Source organism: Mustela lutreola, chromosome 10 (assembly GCF_030435805.1).
Source record: "Mustela lutreola isolate mMusLut2 chromosome 10, mMusLut2.pri, whole genome shotgun sequence".
Lineage (NCBI taxonomy): Eukaryota > Metazoa > Chordata > Mammalia > Carnivora > Mustelidae > Mustela > Mustela lutreola.
Window position 1 is genome coordinate 832793 of NC_081299.1, and position 12512 is coordinate 845304.

The 12512-nt window shown below is 58.1% G+C and overlaps 1 protein-coding gene across 1 annotated transcript in view; it reads right to left on the bottom strand.

Moving 5' to 3' along the window:
* CFAP74 (cilia and flagella associated protein 74) overlaps positions 1 to 12512 on the bottom strand; it is a 61517-nt gene that overhangs the window by 6323 nt on the left and 42682 nt on the right. The window contains exons 19-26 of the mRNA XM_059138302.1: positions 8047 to 8123; positions 7438 to 7560; positions 6159 to 6280; positions 4564 to 4692; positions 4392 to 4479; positions 3790 to 3963; positions 3095 to 3228; positions 728 to 1004 (exon numbers count right to left, since the gene is read on the bottom strand). Coding sequence (XP_058994285.1) covers positions 728 to 1004; positions 3095 to 3228; positions 3790 to 3963; positions 4392 to 4479; positions 4564 to 4692; positions 6159 to 6280; positions 7438 to 7560; positions 8047 to 8123 — 1124 coding nt within the window. The remainder of the gene's footprint in view (positions 1 to 727; positions 1005 to 3094; positions 3229 to 3789; positions 3964 to 4391; positions 4480 to 4563; positions 4693 to 6158; positions 6281 to 7437; positions 7561 to 8046; positions 8124 to 12512) is intronic.

The following is a 12512-nucleotide window of genomic DNA, read 5'->3' on the forward strand; positions in this document are numbered from 1 at the left end:
AAAGGGGAGACGGTCAGAGGGAGAAGCAGACGCCCCATGGAGCCGGGAGCCCGATGCGGGACTCGATCCTGGCGCTCCGGGACCATGACCGGAGCCGAAGGCGGTTGCTTAAGCAACTGAGCCTCCCAGGCACCCCGTAAAGTGCACTTAAATGATCACAGTAACTGAAGCGCCGCCAGGGCCCAGGCGCCCCCAGCACCGTCACTGCCCCTCCTCACACCGTCCCGGCGGCAGCCGCCCGGGCTCTTGAAGGGAAAGAGCTAAGCTCCAGGAGTCCGGGGCGGCCCTGGGGCGGGCTGAGAGGAAGCTCTGTCCCCAGGTCCCAGTTCTGTCCACTCTATCGGGCAGGGCGGTGCGGTGGAGCCCTTGGCCAGCTGAGGGGACACCCACCCTGCACTTCTGGTGACCAGGCCCTCTGGGCCCAGCTGCTCTGGGATCCAGGGGTCTGCATGTCCTCCCCTGGTGCACACGGCTGGAGCTCCCAGCCGATGCTTGTGGGGTCAGCCACCCTTGGGTGCCCTTGTCTTGGGCTTGGGCTGGCTGGGCCTCCTCGCCCTGCCCATGTCCATGGGCCATGGAGACCTCCTTGGCCCTGCTTGGGTCTGACAAGGGACAAGCTCACCCCCACCTCTGCTGTCCAGGCTGCGTTGCTGTGGCCAAGGGTGGGCAGAGCCAAGCACCCCAACAGAGCTCTGCCCCCCAGCCTACCCATGGGGCCCACACCTGCCTTTCCTGGCAGCACAGTCCCCACGGAGGGCGAGATGGTGATGGGCGAGTCCGGGGGCAGCAGGAACTCGAAGGACGTGGGCCCCACGGGAGAGGCGTCCTCGGAGCCGATGCGGGGCACGGAGTGGGTCAGCGAGTTCATGCTCACATGAGAGTTGATGACGTACAGGGTGGCCACGGACATGTCATACAGGGAGGTGGCCGCAAACTTGACTTGGTAGTGGGACAGCTCCAGGGGCGGGTGGACGCCCACAGCTCGGCACGCCAGCTTGAAGCACCTGGAAGGGCGGGCAGGGGTGGCTCAGTGGGGCCGCCGTTTGCGGGGTCCCTCTACGCTGTGGAAGGGGGCCCCCAAGGGAGACGGTGGCCTGCACGGGCACCGCAGCGCCTGGGACCACGACAGCGGTTGTCACAGATTTTGCTACCTCATTAGTGAATTTTACTCTTTTTCGAAGATACTGTTGCTCAGTTGGTGAAGCCTCTGCCTTCGGCTCAGGTCATGACCTGGGGTCCTGGGATCCCGTCAGGCATCGGGCTCCCTGCTCAGTGGGGTCCCTGCTTCCCCACTGCCTGCCGCTCCCTGCTTGTGCACGCACGCTCTCAAATAAATAAATAAAATCTTAAACGAGTTAGATCCTGTACACCCCTGCACCCATTTAAAGAGGGGAGCTAAAAATTTCATCCCAAATTGCAGAGGAGTTAATTTCTGGCTTATTTTGTTAAGTATTCATTGGCATTTAAAAATAAAACCGATGGATTAGTCTTTGAATACAAGTGCGGGAATCTGTGCACCCCAGGGAGCTAATTTCCACCATTATCCTTTAAAGAAGAAGAAGGGATGTGGGAGGGGCTTTCCCTCCTGGAATATGGACCTGGTGGCCAGGCACCAGGGCTGGACGTTTGAGGACTAATCTTTAACTTCGGTTTGAGTGTTCTTGGACCGAGTGTGATCCGCCTGGTATTTGAGTTAAGATAATGTATCCAAAAAACCCACCAGATATTTGGTATTTTAACCACTGGAATATTTCCAGTTCACATCTTCGAATCCAGATTACTACTGTGCTCTCTGTGTTGAATTTCATCCTAATTACATACATTTTAAGGCTCTGATGTTGACTGCCCTGTCATAATGCAGCTGTGACGGCGATGTTGCACACACACTGAAGTGCTGAAATATGTATTTTGTCTTGTGACCACAGGCTCTAAATGTGGAACAAAAATCCTTCTGTGTGGGAATATCATTGAGGTTATTATTAGTATGCAGTTAATTGAAGAACGGTAATTTTTTTTAAAAAGATTTTTTTATTTATTTGACAGACAGAGAGCACAAGCAGGCAGAGAGGCAGGGAGAGAGAGAGAGGAGCAAGCAGGCTCCCTGATGATCAGAGAGCCCGATGCGGGGCTCGATCCCAGGACCCTGAGATCACGACCTGAGCCGAAGGCAGAGGCTTTAACCCACTGAGCCACCCAGGCGCCCCTTCCTTGTGGGTTCTAACTCTGCCCTTCACTCTTTAAACCTGTGGACTCACCTCTGCTCACCTACAAGCCTATCAGGTCCCAGGTGACCAGTGGTCCTGCCCATGGCCACACTCCCGGGGCCAGAAGAGGGCTTAGCCCATGGGCCCCGGGCACTCTGACCCCAGACAGGGTCGAATGGCAACTCAGGCTGGAATGTAGGCGGGGACAGAGAAGAGACAAAGAGAAACAGGAGGGCGGGCAGTGGGGCTTGGCGCTCAGCCGGACACCTGCACGGGGTGCTCTAGAACATTCCTCACTGGGACAGATAACCTCAGGCAGCAGCAAGAACACAGCCCTTACCCAGAACCCCCTGCAGCACCCTGTTTGGTTTCTCTCTTTCTACCACCTCCTCCATCCCACTTGTCAGGGTGGAAATGGGAAGCCCAGGGAGGTCCAGGGAGTGTCCCCATCACACGGTGCATTAGAGTGAGTGGGGCTCCTGCTCGGGTCCTCCTGGGTGCAGAGGGACACTCTGCGCACGCACGCACACATACGTCCGCAGTGCACACTCCCCCCCTCATGCTCATCCGTGCATGTGCACACACACAGGTGCACACTCACACGCATGCACACACTCCTACTGCTCCCATGCTTGTGCTCGCATACACATGTGTGTACACACATGTGCACGCGCGTGGACACACAGGGCGAGCTGGCCTAGCACGCGAGGTCCCGGATCCCAGGAGCCTGTACCTGGGTCTGAGGTCCTGGCAGTCCGTCGTGCCTCAGCCCAGGCCTGCAGTCGACCCAGCTGCCCTGCTTGAGTCTGGGGGCGGGACTGCCCCCCACCCCGCCCCACCCCACGCCAGCCGCACCGGCCCTCCCCAGGGCTCTTGCCTGCCAGGCTCACCGGTTGATCTCGGACTTGCAAACGAGCTCGAAGTCATACTCCTTGGCCTTGGTGGGTTGGAAGATGACGTCAAGCTGGAGCATTTCCAGCGGCAGGATTGTCCCAAACCCGTCATTGGGCTGGATGTCCACAAACTGGCAAATGGAAAACCACTGACCCCAGAGTGAAAACTGGGGTCTGCTGGGGCATATCGTGGGGGCTGCGTGGACATGCGTGTGGCGTGCACGTGAGCGTGTATACGCGTGTGCGGGTGTGTCAGCATCTCTGGGAGGACATCTGTGTGTGTGTGATCACACGTGCGCATGCGAGTTGTCCGTGTGTCTGTATGTCACGACGCGCCTGTGTGTGCGTGTGAGCGGATGTGTGTGCGCTGTCGCGTTTGTACGTTTTCGGCACGTGTGTGGGGGTGGCAGGGTTGGCGGCGGAGTGGCCCACAGAGAGTTGAGGGCAGCCTGCCCTGAGCCTCGTCTTGGCTGCCCTGCGGGCCCAGGCAGGCCAGACTTCTAGAAGGAGCAGAGGGAGAGGTCTGGAGTCCTGCCAGGGCATGGGCCAGGGAGGGAGAGACGCTGACGGGCCTGGGGAGGGGTGAGGCCCCCTGGGGCGTCAGCATCCTGGGGCAGCACCGGCCTGGCCCATCCCCAGAGCTTCCCAACTCTGTCCCCGCACACATGCCCCTCCCTGACCAAGCGAGGCACCTTGGGGACCCCGATGAACCCAAACCCCTGGGGCAGGAGGGAGTGGTTGTAGAGGCTGATTTGTGTCCTGATGGCCTCGTAGATGGTGCAGTAGCCGAAGTCCACGGCCGAGGGACTGAGCTCCAGGTCCGAGGTGGTGACCACGGCATGCACGGTAAACACCACCGGCTTGATCTGAAGGGGACACGGTGAGGACGCCACCGTTACTTGTGTCTGTTTCTGCAAATGACTCCACACACGAGAGAGGCAGAAGCGTTGGGCCAGACACAAGACTGGCTTTGGGAAAGGCCACTTGCCCGTCGTCCATGACTTCGGAAGCAGGTACCAGAGAGGAGGGGAGAGCCCTGGGTGGGCGGGGGTGGGGGTGCACGAGCGCACGTGCGTATACACACGTGCGCTCCCTGTGAGTGTACATGTGGGCGCGTGTGGGTTCCGGTGACAGGAGGACGCCCCGCCAGCCCCGCACAGCCCTCACGGGTCTCTCCTGAGCCACAGACACCCGGCCTTCACGGTCGCCGTGTAGGGGCTGCTGGGCCGGGAACCCGCCAGGGCCCTGCCTCCGCGTGAGTGCCCAGCATTCCCGGGGAGTGTCCCACACAGACCTGGTCAGCCACCCGGATTGTCATCGGGGCCTCTAGGACTCTGCTTTCCTTGTCAAAATACTTCCCTGCGTCTTCTGGGAGGGAGAGTCTGGAAGAGAGGACACACTCAGCTTGGAGAAGGACAGGGGCACTGACCTGCGAGCTGCCCACGGCGGGCTCCCCGGGTGCTCACCGCGGCAGGAACTTGAGCTGCACGGCGTAGCAGGACTGGGCCTGGATGTAGCCCGTCTCCGGCAGGAGCTCCATGTGCTCCCGCAGCTCCCTGCACACTTCGAACTTCAGACGCAGTGCCACTTTCGACCTGTGGGACACCCGGGGACACCAGACGGCAACGCTGAGGGTCTGCACCCACGGGACTGACACCCCTTGCGCACCCTGGACGCCCACGGGTGCAGGTGCACAGCCCGGCTTGCTAAGGGATGATTTCCTGGGGAGGAGGAGGAGTTCCTACGAACGGAAAGCCCGCCATGGAAATACGGCCCTAGTCAATTCTCAGAGGCCGGAGTGTTTTCTGGCAAGAACTTTGCGGGACAGGCACACCCAGTGCGAGGACCTGGAGGGGTGTGGGCCCGGGGGGCAGGTACCCCTGGCTGTGGGGCTCTGCCATACTCCTGCCCAGGAGAAGGTTGGGGATGGGCCTGAGGCCGCTTCCCCTGGCTCTGCCCCTCCTCCAACTCTGAAGCAGCCAGAGGTGTCGGGTGCATGGGGTGTCTGCTTCTAGTCAGGGCCTCTTGCTCGCTGGGCCCCGTCTGGGCTCACCTGGAACCTTCCCTTTGCCTACCATGAAGTGTCCCCACACCCCTGCCTGCCTTTGAGTCTCCTGCAAACCAAGTGACCTGGCTGGCTGTCACGGACACACGCCCCCACGGGTGTGCAGCGGGGATCTTTGTTTGTCCCCTAGGCCTACGGCTGTCCCTGCCCCCAAAAGCAGCTGCACCACCCGCCCTGAGATAAACTGGCAGAGGCCGCTCACCCTAGTTTCCCAAACAAGTCCACGGGGCCCCTCCCGAGTCCTCGATGTTTGTGGTCCTGGCAAGGGACAGGCATGTCCCCCCACAGACGCAGGGTCACGGAGGAAGTCTGCGGGACTTCCACACCTACGAGCCGGGTCTGTGCTGGAGGCAGGGCTCGCGAAGCCCGGGGGCCTGGCGTCAACAGGTACCGGCACCAGGCCTATTTGGGGAATGACAGTTGCCTAAGAGCTAACCATGGCCTTTGCCCACTCTTCTCCATCTAGGCTATATGTCAGTAAAAAACTTTTAGAAATGACTGGTCCTGTGTCTGGACGCCTTTGCAAGACCCCCTAGAGAGAAGCTTGCTTCTTTCCTTGGGGCTCCGTCTGCTTTTCCTCTCATGGCTGTGCTCCTGGCTTTCCTGTCTGTGTCCATGAGGCGCCAAGGACAAGGGTGTGTGTGTGTGTGGGGGAGGGGCATCCCTTTCTGGCTGGAGCCGCTCACCATAGACCCAGGGGCTTGGAACAACACAGACTTATTCTCCTGTTGTTCTGGAGGTCAGAACCAGACATGGGTCCCTCTGGCTAAGGTCCAGCTGCGGCCAGGGCTGCCTCCTTCTGGGGCTCTGGCCCTTCCCCGGGTCTAGAGGTACTGCCTCCCTGGCCATGGCCAGGCCTCGTCTTCCTCTCTGACTCCCTCTGCGTCTGACCCTGGCCCTGCTGTGCCTCCCACCACAATGACCATGAGGGGCGACCCAGCGGGAGGTCCGGCCGAATGGCGCAGTGGTCGGGGCTCCGCTGCCCGCAGCGCTCACCGAGTATGCACGAGGATGGAGTCCTGGTACAGCCGGTCGTACATACAAATCTTCAGGTCCACATTGGGCTTCGGTACCCAGACCGGCACGTCAATAGCGACGCCCATGACTCTGAAATACAACTGAGTTTGAAGGTGCAAAGTCAGTGACACCTCCGTTGGCCAACGGGTGACGCCCAGCCGCAGGGTTTTAGGACTTACAAGTGTCGGAAGGTACTCGTTAAAACTGGCCACGTGTTGGAGTTCTGTGGCAGTTTTCACATGATATACTTTAAACAATCCTTCTTATTATCAAAACGTTCAAACGTAAGAAGATAGACTAGCATAGTGTGTTGTCATGCACCCATCACAGAGCTTCCTGATGGTCGGCGCTTTCAGCTGCTTAAACAAACCCTTTCATTACAGAATAATGAATCTCCCAGACACACAACGTAGGTGGAGGCTCAGGGGTCTCGGTCTGCCCAGGGACAGAGGGAAGCACTTCTCTCCCCTCCGCAGCAACAAGCTCCTCCCAGCCAGACCCCGAGTCCTGGGTCTCAGGACGTTTGGGGGTCTGTGGGGGTCCCGCAGGGACAGCCTGAGCCCAACAACCCCTCCCAGGCCGGGCAGACGCCCAGCAGGGGAGGCAATATCCTGGGGTGGCGGTGGCGAGCCAAGGCCTCCACACACCTTCCTCCAGGACCCCCGGCCCAAGGAGGGGGCCGCCGGCCCACAGGATGGGGCTCGTGAGAGTTCGAACACCCCAGCTGGCAGACCCTAGGCCACAGGGTCCCTGCGGCACAGACAAGACGATCGCGGGTTAAAGACAGAACGTGTCTGTGGTCTCAGGGCCGGGAAGGCACGGAGGGCGTGACCGGTGTGATCCCCCAGGTCGGGAATCTGCTTACAGCTCCGACACACACGTGCACACGTCACGTCGATAAACTCAGTTGTGCCTTTGGTCACAACAAACGTAGCAACAAATCAAGCGATGACAGAGCGGACAGATCACGGTCTCTGAGCAAGACCTAACAGACCTTCAGTGAGGGGACAGATCAGCAAGTCAAGACTGCAAGTACTTGGAGTGAGAAGAGGCATTTCTAGTGACTGAGGGCAGGGGCTCCGCACAGGTGCGCACGGACATGTGTGCTCAGGCGTGTTCGCGTGCACGTGTGTGTCTCAGCTGTGGAGCCGACCATCCGGGCCACCGACTGGCTGTCCATTCCTCACGGGGGTGCGGTGGGGGGAGTGCAGAGGGGCAGGGACCCCAGGGCCGTGCCGCGCCGCGGTGGGGTACTCACGGTCGGGCACTGCTGATTCTTGAACACAACCTTGAACTTGGTCTGGACCTCTCCTGGGATGACGGGCGTGAAGGTGACCGGCACTTTGACGGAGCTGAAGGGGCCGATCTCCCCCTCTGTGTCCTGCACGGGAAGAGAGGCCAGTCGGCCTTCACGTTTCCGTCAAGGCGCTTCCCCTGTCCTCACCCAGGGCCGCATCACCACCACAGTGAGTGTCCTTGGGTGGACTGGGCCTGCCCTTCGAGGACTTACTGCCCAGCATCACAGCAGAACCCCGCCTGTGTGCTTGTCCTCTTCATGACCTGGGCCCCGTGCACACGTGCGCACACACGCACGCACACACACACTCCATGCTCCAGGCCCGCCCGTGTCTTCTCGCAGTGGACACTCTGCTGCCGGTCCCTCTGCTGCTCCAGTCCTGCCCAGTCCCTTCTTGGGATGGGGGTGGCCGCAGGCTGGCTGACCGTGCCGGCTGCCCAGAGACTGAGAGGCCAGACGAGCCTCATCCAGCCCTGGTCAAGTGGAAGGGTCTTCCCCGGGGGAGGGGGCAGCCGGTCAGGAGGGCACGCCTGCAGGAAGGTGGCCTGTGGGGCAGCAGGCCTTGCTGACCTCTCCCAGCGAGATCTCTGTCGGCTCCTCGTTGTGGGGTATGGTCACGACAGTGGTCACGCTCATTCCCTCGGATTCTGGCAGAGAAGGAAGTCCAGATGAGACGGCTGGCTGGGCAGCCCAGGGGGCCCAGGGGATCTGGGCCCTCCTCCTCCGGGTGCAACAGCTACCCAGCCAGCTCCCTCGCTCCAGCCCCGCTCTGCAAAGAATGACTCAGTGGCACAGGAGGGGCAGAGCGGGGAGGGGCTTCTCAGGCGGACGACAGGGCACCATGGCCTCCGGAGCTGGAGACTGGGGGCGGGAGGGGATTGCCGAGGCCGGGGGAGGAGAGGCTGGTGAGGAGCTGGCTGTGTGTGGCCGGTGCGGTGCAGGGCTCGGAGTGCCGGAGCCAGAGGAGCTGGAACGAGCCAGCCCTTTGGGGGTCGGGGGACTAGAGAGTGGGCTCTGAGGGTGGTGTGGTCAGAGGGGGAAACCAGAAGGCCCAGCAGAGAGGAGCGCTGGGCCGAGGGAGGGAAGAGGCGCCGGAGGACGGCCTGGGGACGGGGACGCTTGTGGTGGCCTGTGGAGCAGAGGGACCCAGGCCTGAGAGTTCACAATGACACCGCCTTCCGAGTGTCCCAGCCGAGTCCCCGCTACTTAGCGTGGCCCGTGCCTGTGCCGCCGGCATGTCCCCCGCTGGTGGCCTGCGCCTGCTGACCTGCCCCGTGGCTATTCGTCAGGAAGAGGGCCCTGAACGCAGATGCCGATTCCTCTCGTCCGAGAAGGTCTTTCTGCGGATTTTGCTTGTGACACAATGTGACAGGAGAGGTGAAGGTCAGCACCTTTCCTAGTCCCGTGCCCGGGCTGCCGGGCTGGCCACCGCGGAGATCCCGGGTGCCCTCCGGCGGCCTGCCCCAGGCCTGCCCCGACACACGTGTGCCCGGCGGGGCTGGACGATTCACCGGCAGGGGCGTGCGCACCCTTTCTGGGGTCTGGGGTTGGTCTGGGCGCCCCCAACTTGGCAGACTGTCACCGCACTCAGCAGCCACAGCCGTCACCTGGTGGGGAGGGGCCGTCGGCTGTCCCCATCTTGATGTTTATGTCCTTGTCTGTCTCAGACCTGAGATCATGACCGGAGCCCAAACCAAGAGGACGCTTAACTGGCTGAGCCACCCAGGTGCCCTTCCTGCCTATTTTGAAACTGGGTCATTTGTTTTCTCACTGAATTGTGGAAATTCTTTGCGACGTCGGGCGGGCTCTTCAGCAGACGCGTCATTCGCTGGTGTTTCTGATGCAGTCTCACCCTTGCATTCTCTTAGCACTCTCGTCAGAAGGGCAGGTGTTTTCAGTTTTAACGAAGTCCGGGTTGTAACTTGCATTATTATTTCCTTCAGTTTTTCCATCGTGAGACGTGGACTCCCTCAGCCCCGCCCCTCGACCCCGGCCCTGGCTCCTCCTCCCCGTGACCGACGTGTGTTCTCTGAGGTCGAGTCTGATTCTCGGTTTGCCCCTCTTTTCCTCCTTTGCTCGTTTCCCCCTTAAATCTCCCCTGTGGGAGGTGACACGGTGTCTGTCTCTGACTCATTTTGCTCAGCACAATACTCTCTAGCTCCAGCCGCGTCCTTGCGAGGCCGAGACGTGGCTGCGTTCGAGTCCGTTGTCTGCACCACGTCCTCGTCTGTCCGCTCAGGCTGCTGTGGCGAGTTCCACAGTTTGGCTCGTGGAGATGATGTCCACATAGGGCCGCGCGAGGTAGGATCTTTGTATTCTTTGGTAAGTGCCTGGTACTGACATTGCTGGCTCATAGGGTAGCTCTATTTTTGACTTATTTTTCTTATTTTTCTTATTTTGACTTTCTTTCCTTTCCTTTTTTTTTTTTTTTTAAAGATTTATTGATTTATTTATTTGACAGACAGAGATCACCAGTAGGCAGAGAGGCAGGCAGAGAGAGAGAGGGGGGAAGCAGGCTCCCCGCTGAGCAGAGAGCCCGATGCGGGACTCGATCCCAGGACCCCGGGATCATGACCTGAGCCGAAGGCAGCAGCTTAACCCACTGAGCCACCCAGGCACCCCTTACTTTGACTTTCTGAGGACCCTCCGCAGGGTTTGCCAGAGCCGCCGCACCAGCTCGCGTCCCCCCAGCAGCGCACGAGGCTCCCCTTCGCCCGCATCCTCGCCAACGCCGGTTGTTTCTCGTGTTGTTGATTCGGCCCTTCCGACAGGCGACAGGCGGGAGGTGACAGCTCGCTGAGGTTCTGATCTGTGGGTCCCCGATGCCGTGTCGCGCGGACCGTCTTCTCAGGTCTGTCGGCCGCCTGGAGGTCTTCGCCCAGTTTTGAAATGGTGTTGTTGGCCTTTGGGGCACTGAGTTGCATGTATCCCAGATTTTAGATACTAACCCTTTACCGGATGTGTCGTTTGCAAGTCTCTTCTCCCGCTCGGTAGGTTAACTTTCAGTTTTACGGCTGTTTCTTTTGCTGGGCAGAAACTTTTTACTTCTGTGCAGGCCCAAAAGTTTGTTTTTGCTTTTGTTTCCCTTGCCTTAGGAGACGTGTCTAGGAAAATATTGCTATGGTCAGTGTCAAAGAGGTTATTGCCTGGGGCGCCTGGGTGGCTCAGTGGGTTAAAGCCTCGGCCTTCGGCTCAGGTCATGATCCCAGGGTCCTGGGATCGAGCCCCGCATCGGACTCTCTGCTCAGCGGGGAGCCTGCTTCCTCCTCTCTCTCTGCCTACTTGTGTTCTCTATCTATCAAATAAATAAAAAATCTTAAAAAAAAAAAAGAGGTTACTGCCTGTGCTATCTTCTAGGATTTTGATGGTTCTCATATTTAGGTCCTTAAAACCTTTTTGAGTTTATTGTTATGGTGTAAGAAAGTGGTCCGGGTTCATGCTGCTGCCTGTGGCTGCCCAGTTTTCCCAGCACCGTCTGTTGAAGAGACTGTTTTCTCCATTGGATATTCTTTCCTCTTTTGTTGAAGATTAATTGACCGTATAATTGTGGGTTCCTATTTGGATTTTCTATCCTGTTCTTTTGACTTATGTGTCTACTTTTGTGCCAGTATCACACTGTTTTAATTGCTACCGCTTTGTAATATAACTTGAAGTCTGGAATTATGATACCTCCAGTTTTGTTTTTCTTTTCTTTTTCAGGATTGCTTTGGCTAGTCAGGGTCTTCTGTGGTTCCACACAAATTTTAGGATTATTTGTTCCTTGTTCCAGCTCTGAGAAAAATGCTGCTGGCATTTTGATAGGGATTACATTAGACCTGTGGACTGCGGGACGCCTGGGGGGCTCAGAGGGGGAAGCGTCCGCCTTCAGCTCAGCTCATGATCCCGGGGTCCCGAGATCAAGCCCCAGGGAGCTCCTCCCTCTCCCTCGGCTCCTCCCTTCCTGCTCTCGCTCGCTTGCTCGCTCTGAAATCAATCAATCAATAAATAACTTAAAAAAAAAAGAAAGAGAAATTGCCCGTGAAGCCGTCTGGTCCTGGCCTTTTGCTTGTTGGGAGATTTTGATCCCTGGTTCCATTTCATTCGATTTGTCTATTTAGACTTTGTTTTTTCCTGCTTTAGTTCTGGAAGGCATATGTTTTTAGGAACTTGTCCATTCCCCCAGGTTCTCCGATTGGTTGGCATATAGGTTTTCTTTTCTTTTTTTAAAAAGATTTTTATTTATTTATTTGACAGACAGAGATCACAAGCAGGCAGAGAGGCAGGCAGAGAGAGACGGAGAAGCAGGCTCCCCGCGGAGCAGAGAGCCCGATGCGGGGCTTGATCCCAGGACCCTGAGATCATGACCTGAGCCGAAGGCGGAGACTTTAACCCACGGAGCCACCCAGGAGCCCCTCTTTCTTTTTTTAAAAAAGATTTTATTTATTTATTTGAGAGAGAGAGACCACGTAAGGAGCAGGGGGAGAGGGAGAGGGGGAAGCAGATCCCACAGAGCCGGGAGCCTGACGTGGGACTCAACCCCAGGACCCCGGGCTCGTGACCTGAGCCAAAGGCAGAAGCGGCACCCACGGAGCCCTGGCACCGTGGCGCACAGGTGTTCGTGCCGTCTGCGGCAGCTGCTTGAGTTCCTGTGGCACTGGGTGTTGTTTCTCCTCCTTCACTGGGGCTTCATTCGTTTGGGTCGTCTCTCTCTCTCTCATCTGGCTGGAGGTTTCTCAGTTTTGTTCATCTTTTGAAAGAACCAACTCCTGGCTTCATTGACCTAGTCTACGGTTTGCTTTTTTAGTTTTTGTTTTTTAGTTTCATCTACTTCTGTTCTGATCTTTATTATTTTTTCCTTTTGCTGGGTTTGGGCTTCGTTCTCCTTTTCCTAGCTCCGTTAGGTGTAACTTCTGGCTGTTTGAGACGCTTGCTTCAGGAGGCCTCGGGGGCTCCAAACTTCCTTCTTAGAACTGCTTTTGCTGCCTCCCAAAGTAGGTGGTGATTTTTAAAAAAATGGATCACACTTTTGAGGTCAGATCTAAGAAATCTTTGCCCAA